Source organism: Castanea sativa, chromosome 1, assembly GCF_040712315.1.
Source record: "Castanea sativa cultivar Marrone di Chiusa Pesio chromosome 1, ASM4071231v1".
Lineage (NCBI taxonomy): Eukaryota > Viridiplantae > Streptophyta > Magnoliopsida > Fagales > Fagaceae > Castanea > Castanea sativa.
In genome coordinates, this window is record NC_134013.1 from 58,323,669 (window position 1) to 58,342,902 (window position 19,234).

The 19,234-nt window shown below is 32.3% G+C and overlaps 1 protein-coding gene across 1 annotated transcript; it reads left to right on the plus strand.

Annotated features, from left to right (window-relative positions):
- Positions 1–7,445: 7,445 nt before the first annotated feature.
- LOC142622371 (homeobox-leucine zipper protein ROC8-like) lies at positions 7,446–15,743 on the plus strand. Its single transcript, XM_075795824.1, has 10 exons — positions 7,446–7,567; positions 8,575–8,692; positions 8,783–8,974; positions 9,750–10,196; positions 10,310–10,411; positions 10,527–10,730; positions 11,354–11,537; positions 11,827–12,095; positions 12,484–12,573; positions 15,357–15,743. The coding sequence occupies exons 1-10, from the start codon at positions 7,446–7,448 to the stop codon at positions 15,741–15,743; spliced, it is 2,115 nt and encodes a 704-aa protein (XP_075651939.1).
- The last annotated feature ends 3,491 nt before the right edge of the window (positions 15,744–19,234 follow it).

The window sequence follows — 19,234 nt, forward strand, 5'->3', positions numbered from 1 at the left end:
GCAAAGGGAAAAAAAAATCTATAGGCAGTAAGTTTTCTGATCATTTGAGATGAGGTGAAGGAGAACTCAGAATCAGACTCGACGACATAGTCCAAGTTGGAGATGAAAGGTGGTGACTCATCCAAGTTTCCTACAAACTCAGTGGCAGAGTGCAGTGCTCAATTAGTCTGACAAGGAAGAGGAAGAGACAGTGAGGAATTGCTAGAGATCGTTGAGGTTGCCGTAAAAAGAAATGCTAGCGATATCTAAGGTGGTTGGAGGTTGGAAACTCTTAGTTCTTTAGTCTTGTGGGAACTGAAATTTTTCATCATGTAGTTTTCTTTCTTTTAATTAATTTATCTATGAAATTGGGTTTTAAGAAGTGGTGATTGTATGTGGTAGGTCTAATTCATTGTTTACTAAAATGTTGATTGCATGTTGTTATTGGAGAGTATAAAATGAGAAGTTTGCACCAAGCCCGAATTAAATGCGTTCTCTTCATAATTTAATCTCAAAGACGATAAGAGATGAGGTTTCTTTTTCCATTTTTAGTCAATAACCTAGCAGTGCAATTTGGGGACCTTTGGCATCACTTTTCGATGGCAATGGGCTCTAACCGAGAACCATTATGAGAGAGAGAGAGAGAGAATAAAAAGGATTTGGGAAGATGGGAATTACAAAAAAAAAAAAAAAAAAACCCAGCAATGTAGATCCCCATATTGTACTAGTCATTATAGAACCATATCATTAAATAAATGTCGGTGAAATTCAATCCTATCTATCAAAATAGAAAAAATCTCAAATCCCCGATAATGATGATATATACAAAGAAAAATATAGCATCTTCTAGAGTCTAAAGTGAACAAAAGTCAATGCTCAAAATTATTCTATACCTATTGCTAAAGCATGATTTACTTTTATAGGGCCAATTATAACTTATTTACCTGTAGTCTGATTAAAATTTAAGTTACCTATTTATAATTTATAATTTATAATTTGACGCTTTATTTACCTGAGGCAGTTAGAGTTATGTAACCCACCTCTCTTAAAAAGAGGACTAAATATGTGATTTTACTAACTTTTATGTCTCTCTCTTCTAAAAAAAAAAAAAACAAAAACAAGAAAAAAAGCTAGGGTTTTGTAGAAATTAAGAACCATGATAATCTCTTCTCCCCCACATTCCATTAGTCAAAGTTCCAGCCAAAAGAACTTCTTTCTTTATGTTGGAGATGAATCTTTCTACAAGCATTATACGCTCACTGCCAAGCCTTCCACTCCAAAAAAACAAAAAACAAAACAAAACAAAACAGAACAAATAAATGCGCACAAAACCCACCAAAACAAAGGAGAGATATATAAAGTCATACTTTAGTCAAACGTTGCTAATGAAAATAAGATCCTCTCTAGTAAGCTTGATCGAATCAGCAAGTCAATTCCTACATAATAGACAATCAAAACTCAGCACTTGATGCTATTTTTGCACCTAAGCTGTATGCCTCCTAACATATGATTATTTCAAAATCCACCTGCTAACCTCCTAAGTTTCGCAGCTTGTGCAAATGTGGATGTCCTGCAATTAACAAAGATGCAAATCATATTGTATTGATATTTAATACATACTCATTGAAACTGTCAATTTCAAACCAATATAACCCAAAAGGAAGGAATATATGCTCAATTTTTTCAAACAAACATGAAACTAAACAGAAGCTAATCATATCAAATAAGAAGCTATAAACATCATAAGAGCATCCACAGCGAAAATGAGATATGGCAAATGTAAGAAAATTTTAGCCATTAGAGCCAAAAACAACCAGCATTGAAACTTGTAAACTATCAAAATTGTAAAAAAATTTACAATTGAGCTACAGTAGCATCTTATTAATAAGATGCTACTGTAGCTCAATTGTATTTCTAAATATTAGTTTTTAATTTTCTCTCTCCTCTCTCCCTCATTATTTCTTTTCTTTTCTCTATCTTCCTTCTCTCTCTCATTCTGCTCTCCTCTCTTCAGACTCAACCCACCCACACATCCCACCATGGTTACAAACCCATCACCACCAACCAACAACAACCAAAATCAATCAACCAACCACAATTATAAACATTGCCCAAGCACCAAGAGAAAGAGAGAGAGAGAGAAAGGGAGATCGGTGAGGTGGAGAGAGGACACGTCGGCGGCGAGACCAATGAGATAGCTCACGCGGCGAGATTGGCTTCCGGCGGCGAGATTTACTAATCTCTCTCTTTGAAACTCACCAGTCACCACCACCACCAAATAATCAAAACCTGATCACCACCATCACCTCAAACCCATTACCCACTTCCACCAACAACCAATCACAAATCACAATATGTATAAAACTCTCCGATGACCACCATGGGAGGAAAAAAAATACTTAAAACACGACTGAAGAAAGAGGCAAGGTTCGATCTCAGTAAGAGAAGAAAAAGGCGATGGGTTTGGCTTTATGGGTTTCGCTAATGATGGGTTCGGCTTTGTGGGTTTGGCTGCTAATTTTGTTTAATGTGATCGGTGAGGTTTTCTGGTGATTGGGTTTGTTGGGATCGATGGGTTTAGCTAGTGATTAGGTATGTTATGATCAGTGGGTTTCGCTTGTGATTGGGTTTTGTAGATTTTTTGGTTAAAGATGGTGCTTGGTGGATTTAGCCGATGATTTTATTTGTTGTAATCGGTGGTGATTGGTGGAGGTGTTGTTGAAGGTGGGTCTTTGATTGTTGCTGCTATGGAGGTGCATTAATCTCCTCTGTCACACTTACACTTAGGCTTATGTTTGTACCCATGCCAGTCTCAACTAATATGTGTGTGTGTCCTATTGGGTAAATTTTTTGGACGGTGGAGGTGGTGGTGGTTTTAGTGGAAGAGAGAAAGAGGAAGAGAGTTAAAAATGAGAGAGAGAAAGGAGAGAGATGAGAGAAAATGAGATATATTAATTTATTGGGTAGATATATTATTTTAAAGAGTAGAATAGGAGAATAAAAGTTTGGATGTTGGGTATGTTGAAAAATGGTATGGTATAAATAATAAAGTACCTTTTTGGATGGTAAAATAGGATAGAATTGGGATAAATGAATGTGGATGCTCTAACAATACAATTCTAAATGCCAATGGCATTGACAACAAACTTTGAAATGATGGATTTCGAAAGTGAGGTTGGAGAAAAGACTTTTCATAAACATCTAGAACCACTCACTGTGACAAGGAGCTCGCCTCTTTGAAGAGTTGCTTTATCTCTCCACACAACTGGATTATTGTAGCATTAGTGGATCCTCCCTAGAAGAAACCACAAGACCAAAAAAGAGTATTTTAATAACAAATAACTTGAGTATAAACCGACAACTTAAGTATAAACCCCCCCTATCTTTTGATCTTGTTTTTGTGTGTTTTATATTTTACGAAGAGAGAGACATAAAAGTGGAACAAAATTATATATTTAACCTTATTTTTAATAAATGTAGGTTACAGAATTCTAACTAAGCTAACGTAAGAGGATAAAGTGTCAAATTTCAAATCACAAGTAAGCAACTTAAATTTTGGTCAAATCATAAGCGGGTAAGTTGTAATTTGCCATATTTTATATATTCATCTCATACATTCCAACCAATATTTAATTAAAGAACTTATGATTAACTTTTTAGAAAACTTCCAAAAGAACAATTGGAATAATATTTCAATTTTTTTTTTATTGTGTTCAATGTTATGTATTCTTATTTTTGCCCTAGTGGATCTCTCTCTCCTATTTACTAAGTTTCTATTAGGTATCAGAACTTGAATACAAATTTTGCTCTTTTTTTTTCAAACCTAAAAAATGGCGAGTCCCACTTTTAAAACATGTGATTAGAATGAGTTTTAGAATATGGTTTTCAAAAGATAGTGGGTAAATATTATGGTAAATATTTTAGGGATAAAAAACAAATTTTTAGTAAAGTTTAGGGACTAAAATAGTATTTTACCCTATTTTAAAAAAGTGGACCCTACACAAAGTTTAACTTTTTCTTAAAAATTTGTCCTCATGCCAAACACCATATATGTATTTTCTATTCTCAAAACACTGTTTTAGAAAAATAGTGCCAAGCACACATTTTAATACTCTACAACTATAGCATAAGATTGAAATTTTTTTCTCATGATGTAAAAGTGAACCCCTATTACAGTGTGTTCCAAGCTTCTTGGGCATTGTTAATTGCAACAACCAAAGAGAAAACTTGTGGTGTCAATGTTGAATTTATCAAAGAGAGGGGAGCCTTATCTCTGATTCTCCAAGATTGATAATATGGATTCATAGCAGCTGTCAGATTTTCATGCTCATGATCAATATGATTTGGACAAGAAATTGAACCATAAATGTGATCAATCAATGAACAAGCATTAAGAATTGTGGCAATTTGTTTCTTCCATGCAACGTAGTTATTTTAATTGAGATTGATGGACATAAGATTTGACATGTTTGAGAGAAGCAATAATTGTCGTTGTGATTATTAGGGAGTTATGGTGTTTTGGGAAATAGTGGTTAATGATGGTGTGGTGGCACTAGCATTTCAAGAAGAGGAGCCACGAATCAAAGCCCTAATATAATGTAAAATTTTATGAAAAAGTGGAGATAATTTCTCAGTGAAAGAACTGTAAAGAAAAATGTCATTACTACTTAATCAATATGTACAAGATCTATTCTTTTAGAGAGAGAGAGAGAGAGAGAGAGGATTATAACTAACTACCGTTGGGCTCTGACAATAAATTAACCACTCTAACAAACTCTATATATAGGATCCATGAATCAAAGCTCTAATATGATCCAAAATTTAATATAAAGGTGGAGAGAATTTCTTAGTGAATGAAGTGCAAATAAAATTGTAATTAATATCTAATCAATTATGTACAAGATCTTTGCCACAACAGAGCTTAGAGAGAGAGAAAGAGGAGACAGAAGATAATTACTAACTAGCCGTTGGGCTCTAACAATAAATTAACCACTCTTACAAACTCTTTAACAACAAATGATTAACGTTAACATGTGACTTCATTATAATTAGCATGCAAGATAGCTCGTGCGAAAATGATTGAAAGTTGTTACTAAGACACGACATCATTTAGAAATCATCTCTAAGTCTCTAGACCATGATACACTGTTGTCCCTCTTGGGTACTTAACGTGCTAGAATAAAACGGCACCGCCATACGGTATCGTTGCTCTTATCACAATAAACTTGTCCTACTATATAATGCAGTTTAATAAAAATTTTGAGCCTCATTAATTTGGGTTTTTAGGTTAATTTTTTTTTTTTTTTAATAGTGGAGTAAATTTCTCATTGAATGAAGCGCAAATAAAAATATAATTACTACCTAATCAATTATGTATAAGATCTTTATTTTTAAAGACACTTCAGAGCTTAGAGAGAGAGAGGGAGTAGAGAGAGATGGGGGGAAGAGAGAGAAGATAATAAATAATTAGCCGCTGGGCTCTGATAATAAATTGACCACTCTAACAAACTCACTGACAACACATTGTTTTATTATAAAGACAAAGTTTAACTATAAAATTGGTTGTAGTTGTCAAAAAGAAAAACTATAAAATTAGTTGTAACTTTAGGCTACAACATTACTCAATATGTTTTTATTAGAGGTGAATTTTGATAAATCTACCAATAAATTACATTTTGTTTTTATATCCTCCACACTTGCAAAATTTCTAGAAAATTAAAGAATAATAGTTATGTCATCAATAAATTGTTTAAATTGCAAGTTTTTGTAATTTAAAATTATGCATAAAATATAAAAACTTATAGATCATATAGTAAATAATATCTAATTGACACAAAATTTGAGGCGTGTATTATAATTAAGAGCATAAAGAACATGCAATTCAACGATTAAATTTTCAAAATATATAGTAATATTTATTTTATTAAATAAGAATGTAACCTTAAGTTACAACTAATTTTGTAATTAAATTTTGTCCTCGTAATTTTATTATAATCAGCATGCAAGATACATGCAAAAATTATTGAAAGCTGTTACGCACTAAGACACAACATCATTTAGAAATCATCTTAAGCCTCTAAAACAAAATATCGTCGTCATCATCCCTCTCGGGTGCTAGAATAGAAATGCCACCGTAATGCAATATTGTTGCTTTTATCACAACAAACTTGTCCTACTAATGCAGTTGAGAAAAAAAATGTATAAATAAGTCCTACTAATGCAGTTTATGAAATTTTCAAGCCTCATTACTTTGGGTTTTTGGTTAATGTACTTTAAACTTAGGTTATACAAAAATAAAAGTTTCCAACTTTTGAAGTCAAATTGTCAAAAGGCTTAGGAGACAATTTCCACCTGCGATTAAAGAGAATGTCCTTATCAAAATTTTCTTAATGCCACTAAAGATGTATGAGAAATATCGGCCCCATGTGGTCAACCGAGCAGATAAGATCATCTCAAGTGGGACCCACCAAGTGGTCTTGGTGTCATTTAGCTAATATGGCATTATTAGATTCTTGAAAATCACTAATTAGATTCTTAAAAATCATTGGAAAGAGTTATTTCAAGTCAGGATTTTCGTGATTTTTTAAATTATAAGTAGGATTGTGTAAAACAGGTTGTATGTAATAATAATTACTTAAATGAAATGAAAAATTCATCTCCAATGTTCCATCCGATGTATACAAAAATATTTGTATCTTCTTTTAGTTTTATTATTTAATTCCTAAGTAAAAGGGATTCTTATCCTCATGAATTTGAGATTAAACGTGTACATAATTCAAATTATTTTCTTTTTCTCATTAATTTATAGCTTCAAGCACGTTGTTAATTTCTTCAATAAATTAGAGCACCAAAAAGAAACTTAACGTGTTGATGAAAAGGTAAAGAACTACTTGCTCATTATAGTCATCCTTATCATATTCTTTCTTAGTGAACGAGAAAGGAAATGAAGCCTTGAGAACTGGCAGTTATGTTTACCTGCATACCTTACAAAAGAATATAATATTTGAAACCTTGCAGGTTGCCATTTTCTTTTGGTTTGGAATTTAGAATAAATCTTCCATACTTGGTAGCTTTCTTTCACAGCATATCCTACTCCCACGATTTTCGCTGACCTCTTTAGCTGTTACTTGGGTGTTATTCATAGATTCGTGTCTAAAACCGAGAACATGTTACTGAAATTTGAACCCAACAAATCCAAGACTAGACCCACCAGCCTCACTCTCTTGATAGGGTTTTTTTGGTGATAATTTACTGTCCTTATATGGAGTTGACCCGTGTGAGGCCATATATGTCATGTACAATGTACTCCAATTCTGTCATGAATAGGTTATATAAATGCAAGGTTTACAGACATAGACACCACAAGAATTAAGAAAGGAATTCAATTTCTCTCAAAAAAAGAAAAAGAAGGATTTCAGTATTTTAAGGTTGTATTATCGCTTAGCTTTCTGTGCCTGAAACTGAAAATGGATTTCCCGATAGGAAGTGGTGGTGGCGGCTCGGGTGATGAGCAAGAACATTCAAATGCTCGCAAGGGGAAGAGGTCCTACCATCGCCATACCTCTCACCAGATACAGCAACTTGAAGCGTAAGAATTATCGTTGATTGATATGATTCCACAAGTCACCTTTGTGTGTGTGTGTGTGTCCATCATATGTATATTTAGATCTAGTGCATATCCAAGTTTTGTATCTAGATTGATCAGCGAGTGACCTTTTTCTTTTTGCCGATTTGATCACTTTTCTGATGTGGGTTTTGGCTATACCTAAAAGGAGGGTGATTCCCGGTGTACCTATTGGCTATTGATAGTCATGGTTCTTATTGTGGGAATTGATTTTTTTTTTCTTTTTTCCTTATAATTGGGTGGGGGATTAGAATTCTGGTTATTTCTATTGGAAAATATTAAAATGTGTCAATCAGTTAAAGTACAAAACTCTGAATATAAGAATTATTTTTAAATATTCACTTAGTAGAAAATTTTATCTTTAATGGCATTGTCTAAAAATTATTTTTGTTTTATAGATTGTATTTATAAGAGAACGTCTTCCCTTTACGCATTGGTAGTGTGGTAATTATCCCCTATTTTTGTTACCATCTTCTCTCATCTCTTATTGTTTTTGTGCTTCATTTAATTCATATGTGAGACTCGTACGTTTTGGATGTACTACCTAATATATAAATATAAATATAAATATAAATATAAATATAAATATATATATATATATATATATATATATATATATATATATATATATAAATAAATATATATATATGACTTTAAGTTACAATTAATGTAACTTAAAAAGTAATATTATGTCATTTAATATTTTTTTATTGGATATAAATTTTAACAAATTTACTATTAAATTGTATTTTCGTCTTATATCCTATATTCTTACAAAATTTAAAAAATAATGAGTAATCAACAACCATATCATCTATTAATGGTATGGTGGGGGTGTGTGCTTATGGTGTTAGTCTTTAGTAATCCATAAGACAAGAGCCTGGTATAGACACATCACACCTATTAAATTGTCTCATATGATTGTTTACTTCTCTCTAAGGCGAATGGGGCTTTCTATTGCTGAGATGCAGATTCTTCAAGGAATGCCCGCATCCGGATGACAACCAGCGGCGCCAGTTGAGCAGGGATCTTGGGCTTGAATCCAAACAGATAAAGTTCTGGTTCCAAAACAAGAGGACTCAAACAAAGGTTTAATTTTTCTTATTTTCTCATTTTGACGTTTTTGTATGAAAAATGATGCATGACCTTTTGTTATTCTTCCATGTTTATACTTTTCAGGCTCAAAATGAACGAGCAGATAACTCTACTCTACGGTCAGAGAATGATAAGATTCAATGCGAAAACCTTGCAATCAGAGAGGCACTGAAAAATGTGATTTGCCCATCATGTGGAGGTCCACCCTTCGGAGAAGAAGAACGGCAACGTAGCCTACAGAAACTACAGATAGAAAATGCCCAATTAAAAGAAGAGGCATGTCTTAATTGTCAAAAGAATAATAATTATCACATACTTACTACTGCACAAAATTCATACATATGGGTGGAGTTGGGATTAATTTTTTGTTTGGGGCTAAACTGTGATACTAATATATTAGTCAAAAGTCAAGACAAACAATCATATACGTGCATAAACATATATGCATATACAAACCTTAATATTTTGATATTAGAGTAGATTATAATTTATAAATATATTATATAAAAAACTATCAATCATTGACACAAGTATATTTGCTAAATAATTTTTTAGGAAAACTTATTCTTTTAAACTTAAATTAGTATAAAAAATTGTCTAATTTAATATTAAATATGTACAAAAAACGAATTTGAGAAAATAAAAACTACCTTATCTTTATAACTATTAGACCAATTAACAAATTCTATTATTTTTTAAGAACATCATTGGACTAACTTAAATATTTGGGAGGGGAAACTTCTATTTTTGTAGCTAAATATTTAAAATTTTTACAACCATACATAAAATAAGAGTTTTTTAATATTTCAAAGGGGTGCCTAGTTATAGCTCCAACCCTGTTCACACACACTCTTTTATACGGATTGTGTGTACCGGCGAGTATGTAACAATATTTAACCTAGTTGAAACATTAACTTATCCTTTTATACACTTGCCTACTTAAGATCTTCTTAAGTCTAGTCCTTTATTTATTTATTTGTTATTATTATTATTATTTTTTTTTAACTTGGACAATTCACTTCATTGAAATTTAGTTGGAAATGTTTTGCAGCATGAAAAGGTATCCTGCCTTCTTGCCAAGTACATTGGAAAACCAATATCACAAATTGAGTCATCGACCCCTATGCTCGGATCTTCAATGGATGTACCAGCAGCAATTTCCCGGAATCAAGGACCAGGGGCTGCCCTTGATCAAGGCCATGGTTCCAGTTCTCCATTAACAGACCAATTCAAAAAAATTTCAGACACGGAGAAGCCACTTGTGTTGGAGACTGCTGCCAGTGCCATGGATGAATTAATCAGACTTATGCGAATCAATGAACCTCTGTGGATCAAGTCCCCAGCTGATGGGGGATTTGTTCTTCATCGTGACAGCTATGAAAAGATCTTCCCTAGGGCTAACCATTTCACGAACTCCACTGCTCGTGTCGAGGCATCAAAAGATTCAGAAATAGTGACCATGAATGCAATGCACCTAGTTGAAATGATTTTAAATTCGGTCAGCATTCATAACTTTTTTTCTTTTCATATCTCCTGCATTGTAACATTAATCCTCAAAGTCTCTATATTTCTGGAACGATGACAAATTAAGCAAAGCATTCAATTTTGCAGGATAAATGGATAGATCTTTTCCCCTCAATTGTTACAAAAGCAAAGACAATTCAAGTGCTTGAACCTGGGATGCTAGCAAGTCGAAGTGGCACGGTGCAGCTGGTAGTAGCCTTAGAAAAAAACACTTCCATCAACTTTTTATTTTTTCCTTCCTTTTTTTCTTACAGTTTTCTTTGATAATACAAATTTGTTATATAAGTCAAGAGGTTAAATGCAGATGTACGAGCAAATGCACATTCTATCGCCTCTAGTACCGCCTAGGGAATTCTTCTTCATTCGCCATTGCCAGCAAATCGAATTAGGCGTCTGGTTAATTGTGGATTTCTCTTATGATTGCTCAAAAGAGAAAACCTCACCTTCCCACTCTTGGAAGCTTCCCTCTGGATGCATGATTCAGAATATGCCTAACGGGTACTCCAAGGTCAGTAACTTTATTACGTTAACATGATAATTTGGTTTTTCACATAGCAAAGAGCTAGATGTTGAATTTGGTTCTATTTATAGGACTTCTAAATTATGTTTGAGGCAAAATTATGAAACATACACTTTGACTTTGGCCAAGTTCTATGTTATTCCAGGATATATATATATATCCATCTATTTCAAAATGTTCATTGTTATATTACCATAACATAATGTGACATAATGTGACAATGTACTTTGAATGGGGTGTCATTTGCAAAAGCAGATATCATGTAAATTTTGGCACTCTAATGAAGACAATTTATTGTTCATTTGAAAAGTGACATCACGAAAATATCGCTTATCTAAACCTTTCTAATAAATAATAATCAATCTACACCATCAACAAACTGTTAATTGTTTGACAGCATTTATATACTTCCTTAAGTTCCTAATGTTTTGGATGTCCTTATGTCATTAATAATTGCACACCGTTACTAATTACTATTGTCTTGACATTTCATGCTCCATTAAATCAATTTTTACAATTTCCTGATTTTATTTTTGGCCAAAGACAATTATTTCTCAATTAAGTAACAAACTAAGATGTGATCTCAAAGACCAATCTATATACTTTTATAGGTTACTTGGGTTGAACATGTGGAAGTGGATGATAAAACCCAGACTCATCGGCTGTATAGAGATCTCATATGCAGTAATATTGCTTATGGAGCAGCAAGATGGGTTGTTACACTAAAGAGGATGTGTGAGAGATATACTTACTTCATGGATGATATTGCACCAACTGGAATTGGAGGGCTAGGAGGTATACTTAGAATCATTAGTTAATGAATGCTCTAAGAATATTTATTAGTAAATCATTTTATAAAAGTTTTTATAGGAAAAAAAAAAGTAACAATTGATTTTTGACAGTTTTTTCTATTTCTTATAAAAGTGGTATCAAAATTTTCTTAAAATAATTCATTAACAAATGCCCTAAAATCACTCATTAATTGGAACCAATATACTCCGTATATCACATGCATGCCTTTCATTTTTATTATTTACTTTGAATTAACTTTGATAGTTTTAATATTAATGGTGTGATTGTCCAGTGCTTAATTTGCCTGAAGGTAAGAGGAGCATTATGAAGCTTTCCCACAGGATGGTGAAGAATTTTTGTGGAATGTTGAGCATGACAGGAAAACTGGATTTTCCTCAGTTAAATGAAGTCAACAATAGTGGGGTTCGAGTGTCTGTTCGTAAAAGCAGTGAACCAGGTCAGCCCTGTGGGATGATCGTCAGTGCGGCTACCTCTCTTTGGCTTCCTCTCCCACCTCACCATGTCTTTAGTTTCTTCAGAGAAGAGAAGACTCGAGTTCAGGTCCACCAAACTATATATATTTTACTTAATATGTGAACATATATTTCTTTCTTTTGTATGTGAAATAATAAAGGTAAACGAGTGAAAAAATATAAAATTAGCCATAGCAATTTCATTTTTTATTTACTCCTTAAAAAGCTCATGTTTTGAAACAATTTAATTAATTTATAGTAAGGGTTTCAGTTAACTCAATTGATAAAATCTCTTATCATCAAATAATATATCTAGAATTAAAACTCTGTCTATACCAAAAATTAATAAGTACGTATTTTTGTCTGATGATAAAATTAATTATTATTGAGCGGATGCCATAGGTTTAAATTTTTACATACCTTTTTTATATGAAAAAATATTAACTTATATTATGTATGCATTTATTGTCTACAAGTGGGATGTTCTCTCTAGTGGAAATCCAGTGCATGAGATAGCACGCATCGCAAGTGGAGCTCATCCAGGAAACTGTGTATCTGTTATTCGGGTAATTTTGTTATTTGTTGTATCCATTACTCCCCCTTTCCACTTTTTTTTTTTTATCCTTGTACAAATATGTATAAATTATTTATGTAATATTTGTTGGGCCAAAATCTAGGCTCGTATGAATTAAGAAATTTAACAAATATATATTTGCTAACAAAACCCCAAAAAAAAAATTGAATGAAAATTATCAAGCCAATATCTTAACCCGACAATAAAAGAATAATCAATCACATGCATAATACATAGATGTACGTAGAAAAACCTTTCACAAAGATTTATATGGAAAACTTTTTCCTTTTACATACTAAATTCAAATGAATCCATTTTAATAAAATTTGTTACAATATCTTCTCAAATTTATGCCTAAGTTGAGATCTATATCAAATAGAATAATCTAAACTTTTTTAAAAATTAATACAAATTCACCTAATATCATCACCCATTTTACATATAAGACATATTAATCCTAGTATAATAGGTTCTTAATGACCCGTCTCCTAACTACTAGACCAACCTTCTTTAAAATTTCATAAACACCAAGCGAAGATATGGCAAACAAATAAAGTAACTCTATGTTAGTATCTATCAATACCATATAATAAGTCAATAATTAAAGGTACAACGGCCCGAGTGACCAAACTTAACATCAATATAGTTGGAGCCATCCTAAAAGGGGAAAATTTATCAAAATCTTTTCAAATTATCTGCTTTGTTGCACCCAAAAACTACTCCCTAGAGAAAACCCAAAGATTTTCTTCTTTTGAGTGTCGTCGGGGGGGGGGGGGGGGACAGTTTTTCTTTACTCTCACACACTACTCCTACTATATATCCTTTTTTCCTTATTTTCTATTTTTGATACTAAAAAACTTGTTTGGCAACCCAAAATAGATAGAAAACAAAAATTGTTCCCAAAATTTTATCTGTGAATGAAACTGAAAACATGCAAAAAGCTGTTTTTAGTTTCTAATTTTCAAAAGTCAATAAAAACACGTATTTAATTTTATAAATCTGTCTCATTTAATGAGTTAGCATTAGAGTTTAATCCTAGTAACAACATATTTTAGTATTTTCTCTTTTTTTCTTCAAAAAACTACATTTTTAATTTCAACTAACCAAACATGTTTTTATTTCAAAAATACAAGAAAATTGTTTTTTTCTTTATATTCCCAAAAACAAGTTTTTGAAAATAGAAAATAAAAACTGTTACCAAACATAAACTAACTGTTTCACACTTCTACACTTCATACATAAATGTACACACTTTAACACGAGATGACTATATTTTTTAAGAATGTCTACATTTAATACATGATAACACATGATGTTTACAAATAATGTATGAAGAGAGTGCGAGATCATCAAAGGCCATAACAGCATAACTCCAACCACCTATAAGCTCCTAATTCTAGTAGCACACATCAACCTTTTTGACTCCTATACGCTCACGTTCTTCTTATTAGAAAATACTTTTAAGTCCTAATTAATTGAGTTTTAACTCATTAGGGTTGAACTACCAAGGTGCTATGCAACTAACAATATTTGGATCAGGAAACAGGATCATGTAATGTATTATAATATGATTAAACCTTAAGTAAATGTCAATAAATACTTGCTTATATAGTTTGTTATAAACATATAGAAATTATTTTTAGTTATGAGTAACACTAATAATACTATAAATTTTACTACATAACATCTCAAAAAATTAATTTTAATACATAGAATTTATTAATTGACGTGTCAACATTTAAATACAACACACTCAAAAAGTAATTAAAAAATTTATTTATTATGTTGTTGATATGACACCAATAATTAATTATGTTAATAATGTGATATTAGTTATATTCATTTATACATTTTATAGTAAAATTGGTAGTAATTTAGTATTTGTTTGGGAATTGCTTATTTCTGGTAAAGTAATGTTACAATCACAAACTAATTTATAACATTTTTACAAAATGTTGATGTGGTCAACCTCTTATAACCTTATTGGTTTTCATTTAGGCCCACCATTAATATCACTTTTTCATTTACCAATAATCATTCACTATATCAGCAGTTTGTAAATTTTTCTTTGTAAAATAATTTGTATCTCTAGCATTATTCTTTCTAGTAACCTATTTGCATAATATGAGAGAGAAAAAGGTAAAAGTTTAATTATTGAAATAAAGTTGAGACAAAAGTAGTGCAGGACCCACAAATAGTAAATAATTTAAGCAAAAATCTAGCTTTTAATTGATTGCCAAATGCATATTTAACATATCACTAATTATAGGAATCATTAATTATAAAAAGGTAATTCAGATATTTAGATATCAATTGTTGAAATGCTACTAATCATATTCATTACCATATCAATTTGTAGGCTTTTATAGAAAAATTTGTAATAAATTTAGCATTTCTCGAAAATTAAATGTTCTTGTTTAATGATTTACCTATGCGCGATTCCTCACATTGGTTCTCCTAATGAGTTTTGTTTTCATCTTAATGGTGTTTGCGAAGCAACCTCATATGTTATATCCCCCCACAGACTTCTTCCACGTTTTTATCTTATAGAAATCATTAATTATAAATAGGCAATTCAGATTTTTAAATATTAATTGTTAAGGTGTTACTAATCACATTCATTACCATATTAGTTTATAGATTTACATAATAAAATTTATAGAAAATTTAGCATTTCTCGGCAATTAAATTTTCTTGTTTAATAATTTACATTCCGCATATGCATTGATTCTTCTAATGAGTTTCGTTTTCATCTTAATGGTGTTTGTGAAGCAGCCTTACATCCCCACAGAGAACAATATGCTGATGCTTCAAGAAACCTGCACAGATACAATGGGATCCTTAGTAGTCTATGCCCCCATGGACATACCAGCCATCAACATAGCTATGAATGGCGAGGACTCTTCAGAAGTACCAATACTTCCATCAGGGTTCATAATCTCTGGTGATGGTCGTCCTGAAACTGGCACTATTGATGCTTCCACAAGTGCAAATGCTGTAAGGTCAGGTGGTTCACTGCTTACAGTGGCTTTCCAGATATTGGTGTCTAGCCCCTCATCTTTGAAGCAACTGAACGTGGAATCGGTGGCCACAGTCAATACTCTTATCAGCTCCACCGTCCAAAGGATTAAGGCTTCTTTGAATTGCTCTGGTTTGGATTGAACAAATGTGGAGGTTCAACTGTTGGTGTTATATTTACAGACCGTATGGTTCTTTCTATTTGCTGCTGCTTTCAGTACATTAGTCTGAAAATAATATTGGGATAGCTATAGAAAAGACGCACTGTTTATTTGCTCCTTATCTCTTTGATAGTTTGTAATGCAAGTTCCCTTCATGTGTGGCTTTTGGATTTAATTTCCCCCATTAAGCTCTCCTTACAAGGTGGCTTATAAAGGGGAGAGTTGTGATTATTTAACCTTTATATAGGGGGCAATGTCTATTGAACACTTCCTATTACACACAGTTGTGTAAAAAGAATTTTAAACTAAAATCATGATTCCAAGTTATAATTTCAGTTTAAAAAACTATTACACATAACTTTGTGTGTAATAACTTGTATGCATTAGTCGTTTTCCATATATTTTCGTTAGGATGATAAAAGAAATTTTAATTTTCTCCTATGGTGCAAGGTTGGAAGGATGAAAAAGTGAAAAAATAAATAACTCATTTATTTGGTAAAGAAGAAAAATAAGAGAATAGAAAATGTTATATGTATAAACTTACTCTTATATCCTTATTACATTAAATAAAGAAAATATTACTTATTATTAATTAAAATTTATAAATTACATCTTATAAAATTAACACACTACACATTTATTATTTTATTTTTCTTTGTTCTTATATTTTCTATAAAAAAAAATGAAAAAAAAAAAGAGCACAAATTTGGCGCTAAACAAGCTAGGAAAAAAGAGAGAAATAAAAAGAAAGTAGCAGAAACAACGTCAATAACACTAGTAACAGGAACGAAAGAATAAGACAAAAACGAAAGGACCAAAAAAAAAATCAAAGAAATAACATTACAGATGAGGGTAAAAAAAGTAAATGAGAAGTCTCAAGCAAAATCACTCTTCTTTTAGAGAAATGATATGTCTATAACATTTTTACAACAAATTCTAAGTGGTAGGTTGTTATTGGTTGTTATTGTTGGGGCAAAAAAGTAATCTTAGTGTTAGGTTCAAATTTGAACCAATAACAACTAACCACCTATAATTTGTTATGAAAATATTATAAAAATGTTGTGGACGTAACACCTTTCCTTATTCTATCTCCAATTTGGTGAGATTAATTTTTGGTAGACCCGGAGAAAAAACTCCTAAGCCCCACCATTTTCTCCAGCATTTCCCCCTCCCAACCAAACAACCTCCACTTCCATTTTCTCCCCACTTTTTTCTCCCAAATATTCCAACCCTTCAATAATCAACCCTAACCAAACAAGCCGAGATGATTGGCAAAAGTTATATATATTTACATTAATCAAGATTACATTTCCTTCAAACAAATTAACATCAATAATTTCTAGTTTTAACTTTTAAGTAAATATTGAAAATGGAAATAAAAAGGTTGGTCAAACAGATTACATTCATTTCAATATATTTTTTGAAGGCAAATATTAACAAGCACTACACGGTGCTTGTTAAAATTAAAATAAAAATTGAATAAATGGGGGAAAAAAAAGAGGGACAGTATAAAGCTGATTCTACAGTCTATAAGGTTGGTAAAAATACTGATATAAAAGTGAGTGTTAACGAACACCTTACACATCCCATATTTAAAAATAAACTTGACCACTACAATGATGCAAACATCTTTAAAAAGATGGATACTAAGAACTAAATCTTCTTAAAAAATATCAAGATTGACTCGTATCCTAAGAAGCTCACCACATGCAATGCCACAACTCAGTGCATCTACATCTATTAGACAACCTATTGATTGCCTTAATTCTATACCAACTTCTTTTGTCATGCTCCTAATTGGGAGATTAATAACACGAATCCATAATGTCACTCGATTAAATTGAATATAAATAGGTCTGACATTCATGGGCAGCTCCACTTGGATCCCAGGGGTTCAAATGAACCCTTTGCTGGCCAAAAAAAAAAATGTGTAGTGTGTGTGTGTGTGTGTGTATATATATATATATTTTTTTTTTGACCCCCTAAAATAAATTTTAGAACACCTTGATCCTGAATTTTTTTTAAGTTTAGCTAAAATAAGTTTAAATATGATCCTCTTAATAATATCCCAACAATTAAAATAAAAAAAAAAAACTCAATAACAAACCAAATTGATTTAAAATCTGGGAAAAAAATTAATAAGTCCAACAACATAAGTATAAATTTGTTAATCTTAAACCATAGAAAATGCCTATTTAGATCTTAACAAATTTGAAATAAAACAATTAAATGGGAGATCAATAGATTAATGATTGCCTGACTGTATAAATTTAAAAAGATATAGCCTGGAGGATTGATAATGAAGAAATCATGTAACAATTTCAAAATATGAAACAACATAAAAAGCAAAATGAACCTCCTCGAACAAATTTGAAATAAAGCAATTGTATATTTTATGTATTTCGATTTTTTTTTTTTTTATGTTGATGTAAGTGCACAATTGCACCTAGACCCAAAAACACACGTGAGCTCAGGCCCAATGAGCTTTAAACAATTAAATTTGTAGAGTGTGGGTTCACAATCTAGTTTAGCGATGTTCGAAGCTTGATGAACAGGCTGGAATGTTACAGTATTTACAAATAAGGCAAAATGAACCTTTTCGGACATAAGTCGAGGACTATTTATGTTTTTTTCTTTTCTTTTCTTTTTCTTTCAAGAGTTACCGTCCTCCGTATTTGTCTAGCCCTCCCCCTTTTATACTTCTTCTTCTTCCCTCTTTATCCACGTATAATGCAAATTACCCTATTAGACACCTGTCCCATCCACCACCCTCTGGAAGTCTTCAAATGATAGCAAGAAGGCTGACTTCTACTATTCAGGGGTCATTTCCCCATTAATGCGGCCAGGGAGGTAGGTGCAGGGTCTTTAATGTGGAGGTAGCAGCCTTTTTCTAAGATATTTCTTTCACCCCGTGGTGTCTAGAGGGTATTTAGATCCCCCTTTTAACCAACAGTTCGTCTAGAACACTACCTTGATCTTTTTGGCGAATCCCAGGATCATTGCGGGTCTGTCCGAGGAGAGATTCGTCAGAGGACGAATCCTCGGACTCTCGACTCATGGGCCGACTTAGGTCCTTTTAGTCCCCACAATAGCCCCTCAAAACTTTATTTTTCCTCATCCGAGGAGAAAAATAGGGTTTTGATCCGACCAGAGCTCCCTTCACACGTTTCGTACATCACCATGCGTGTGGGGGTCGTTTCATTCCTAGAAAATACCGTTTGGCGCTTCGATTTCCAGAACGCGCGCATTTATGACCACAAGCTACACCATGTTCCCATGTTCAACGGTGAGATGAATATCCAACGATCCTTGTCACCTCCTGAAAATTTGGGCGGGACGCATCCAATTTCGAGGCCGCCTCCCGCACGTCATAACGCCTGAAAATCTGTGCCTTCATTTATTTCTTCAGAATTCTATCACATCAGAGCATTAGTCATCATCTTTTCTCTCCAGAAACCCGTGGAAACTCGCATA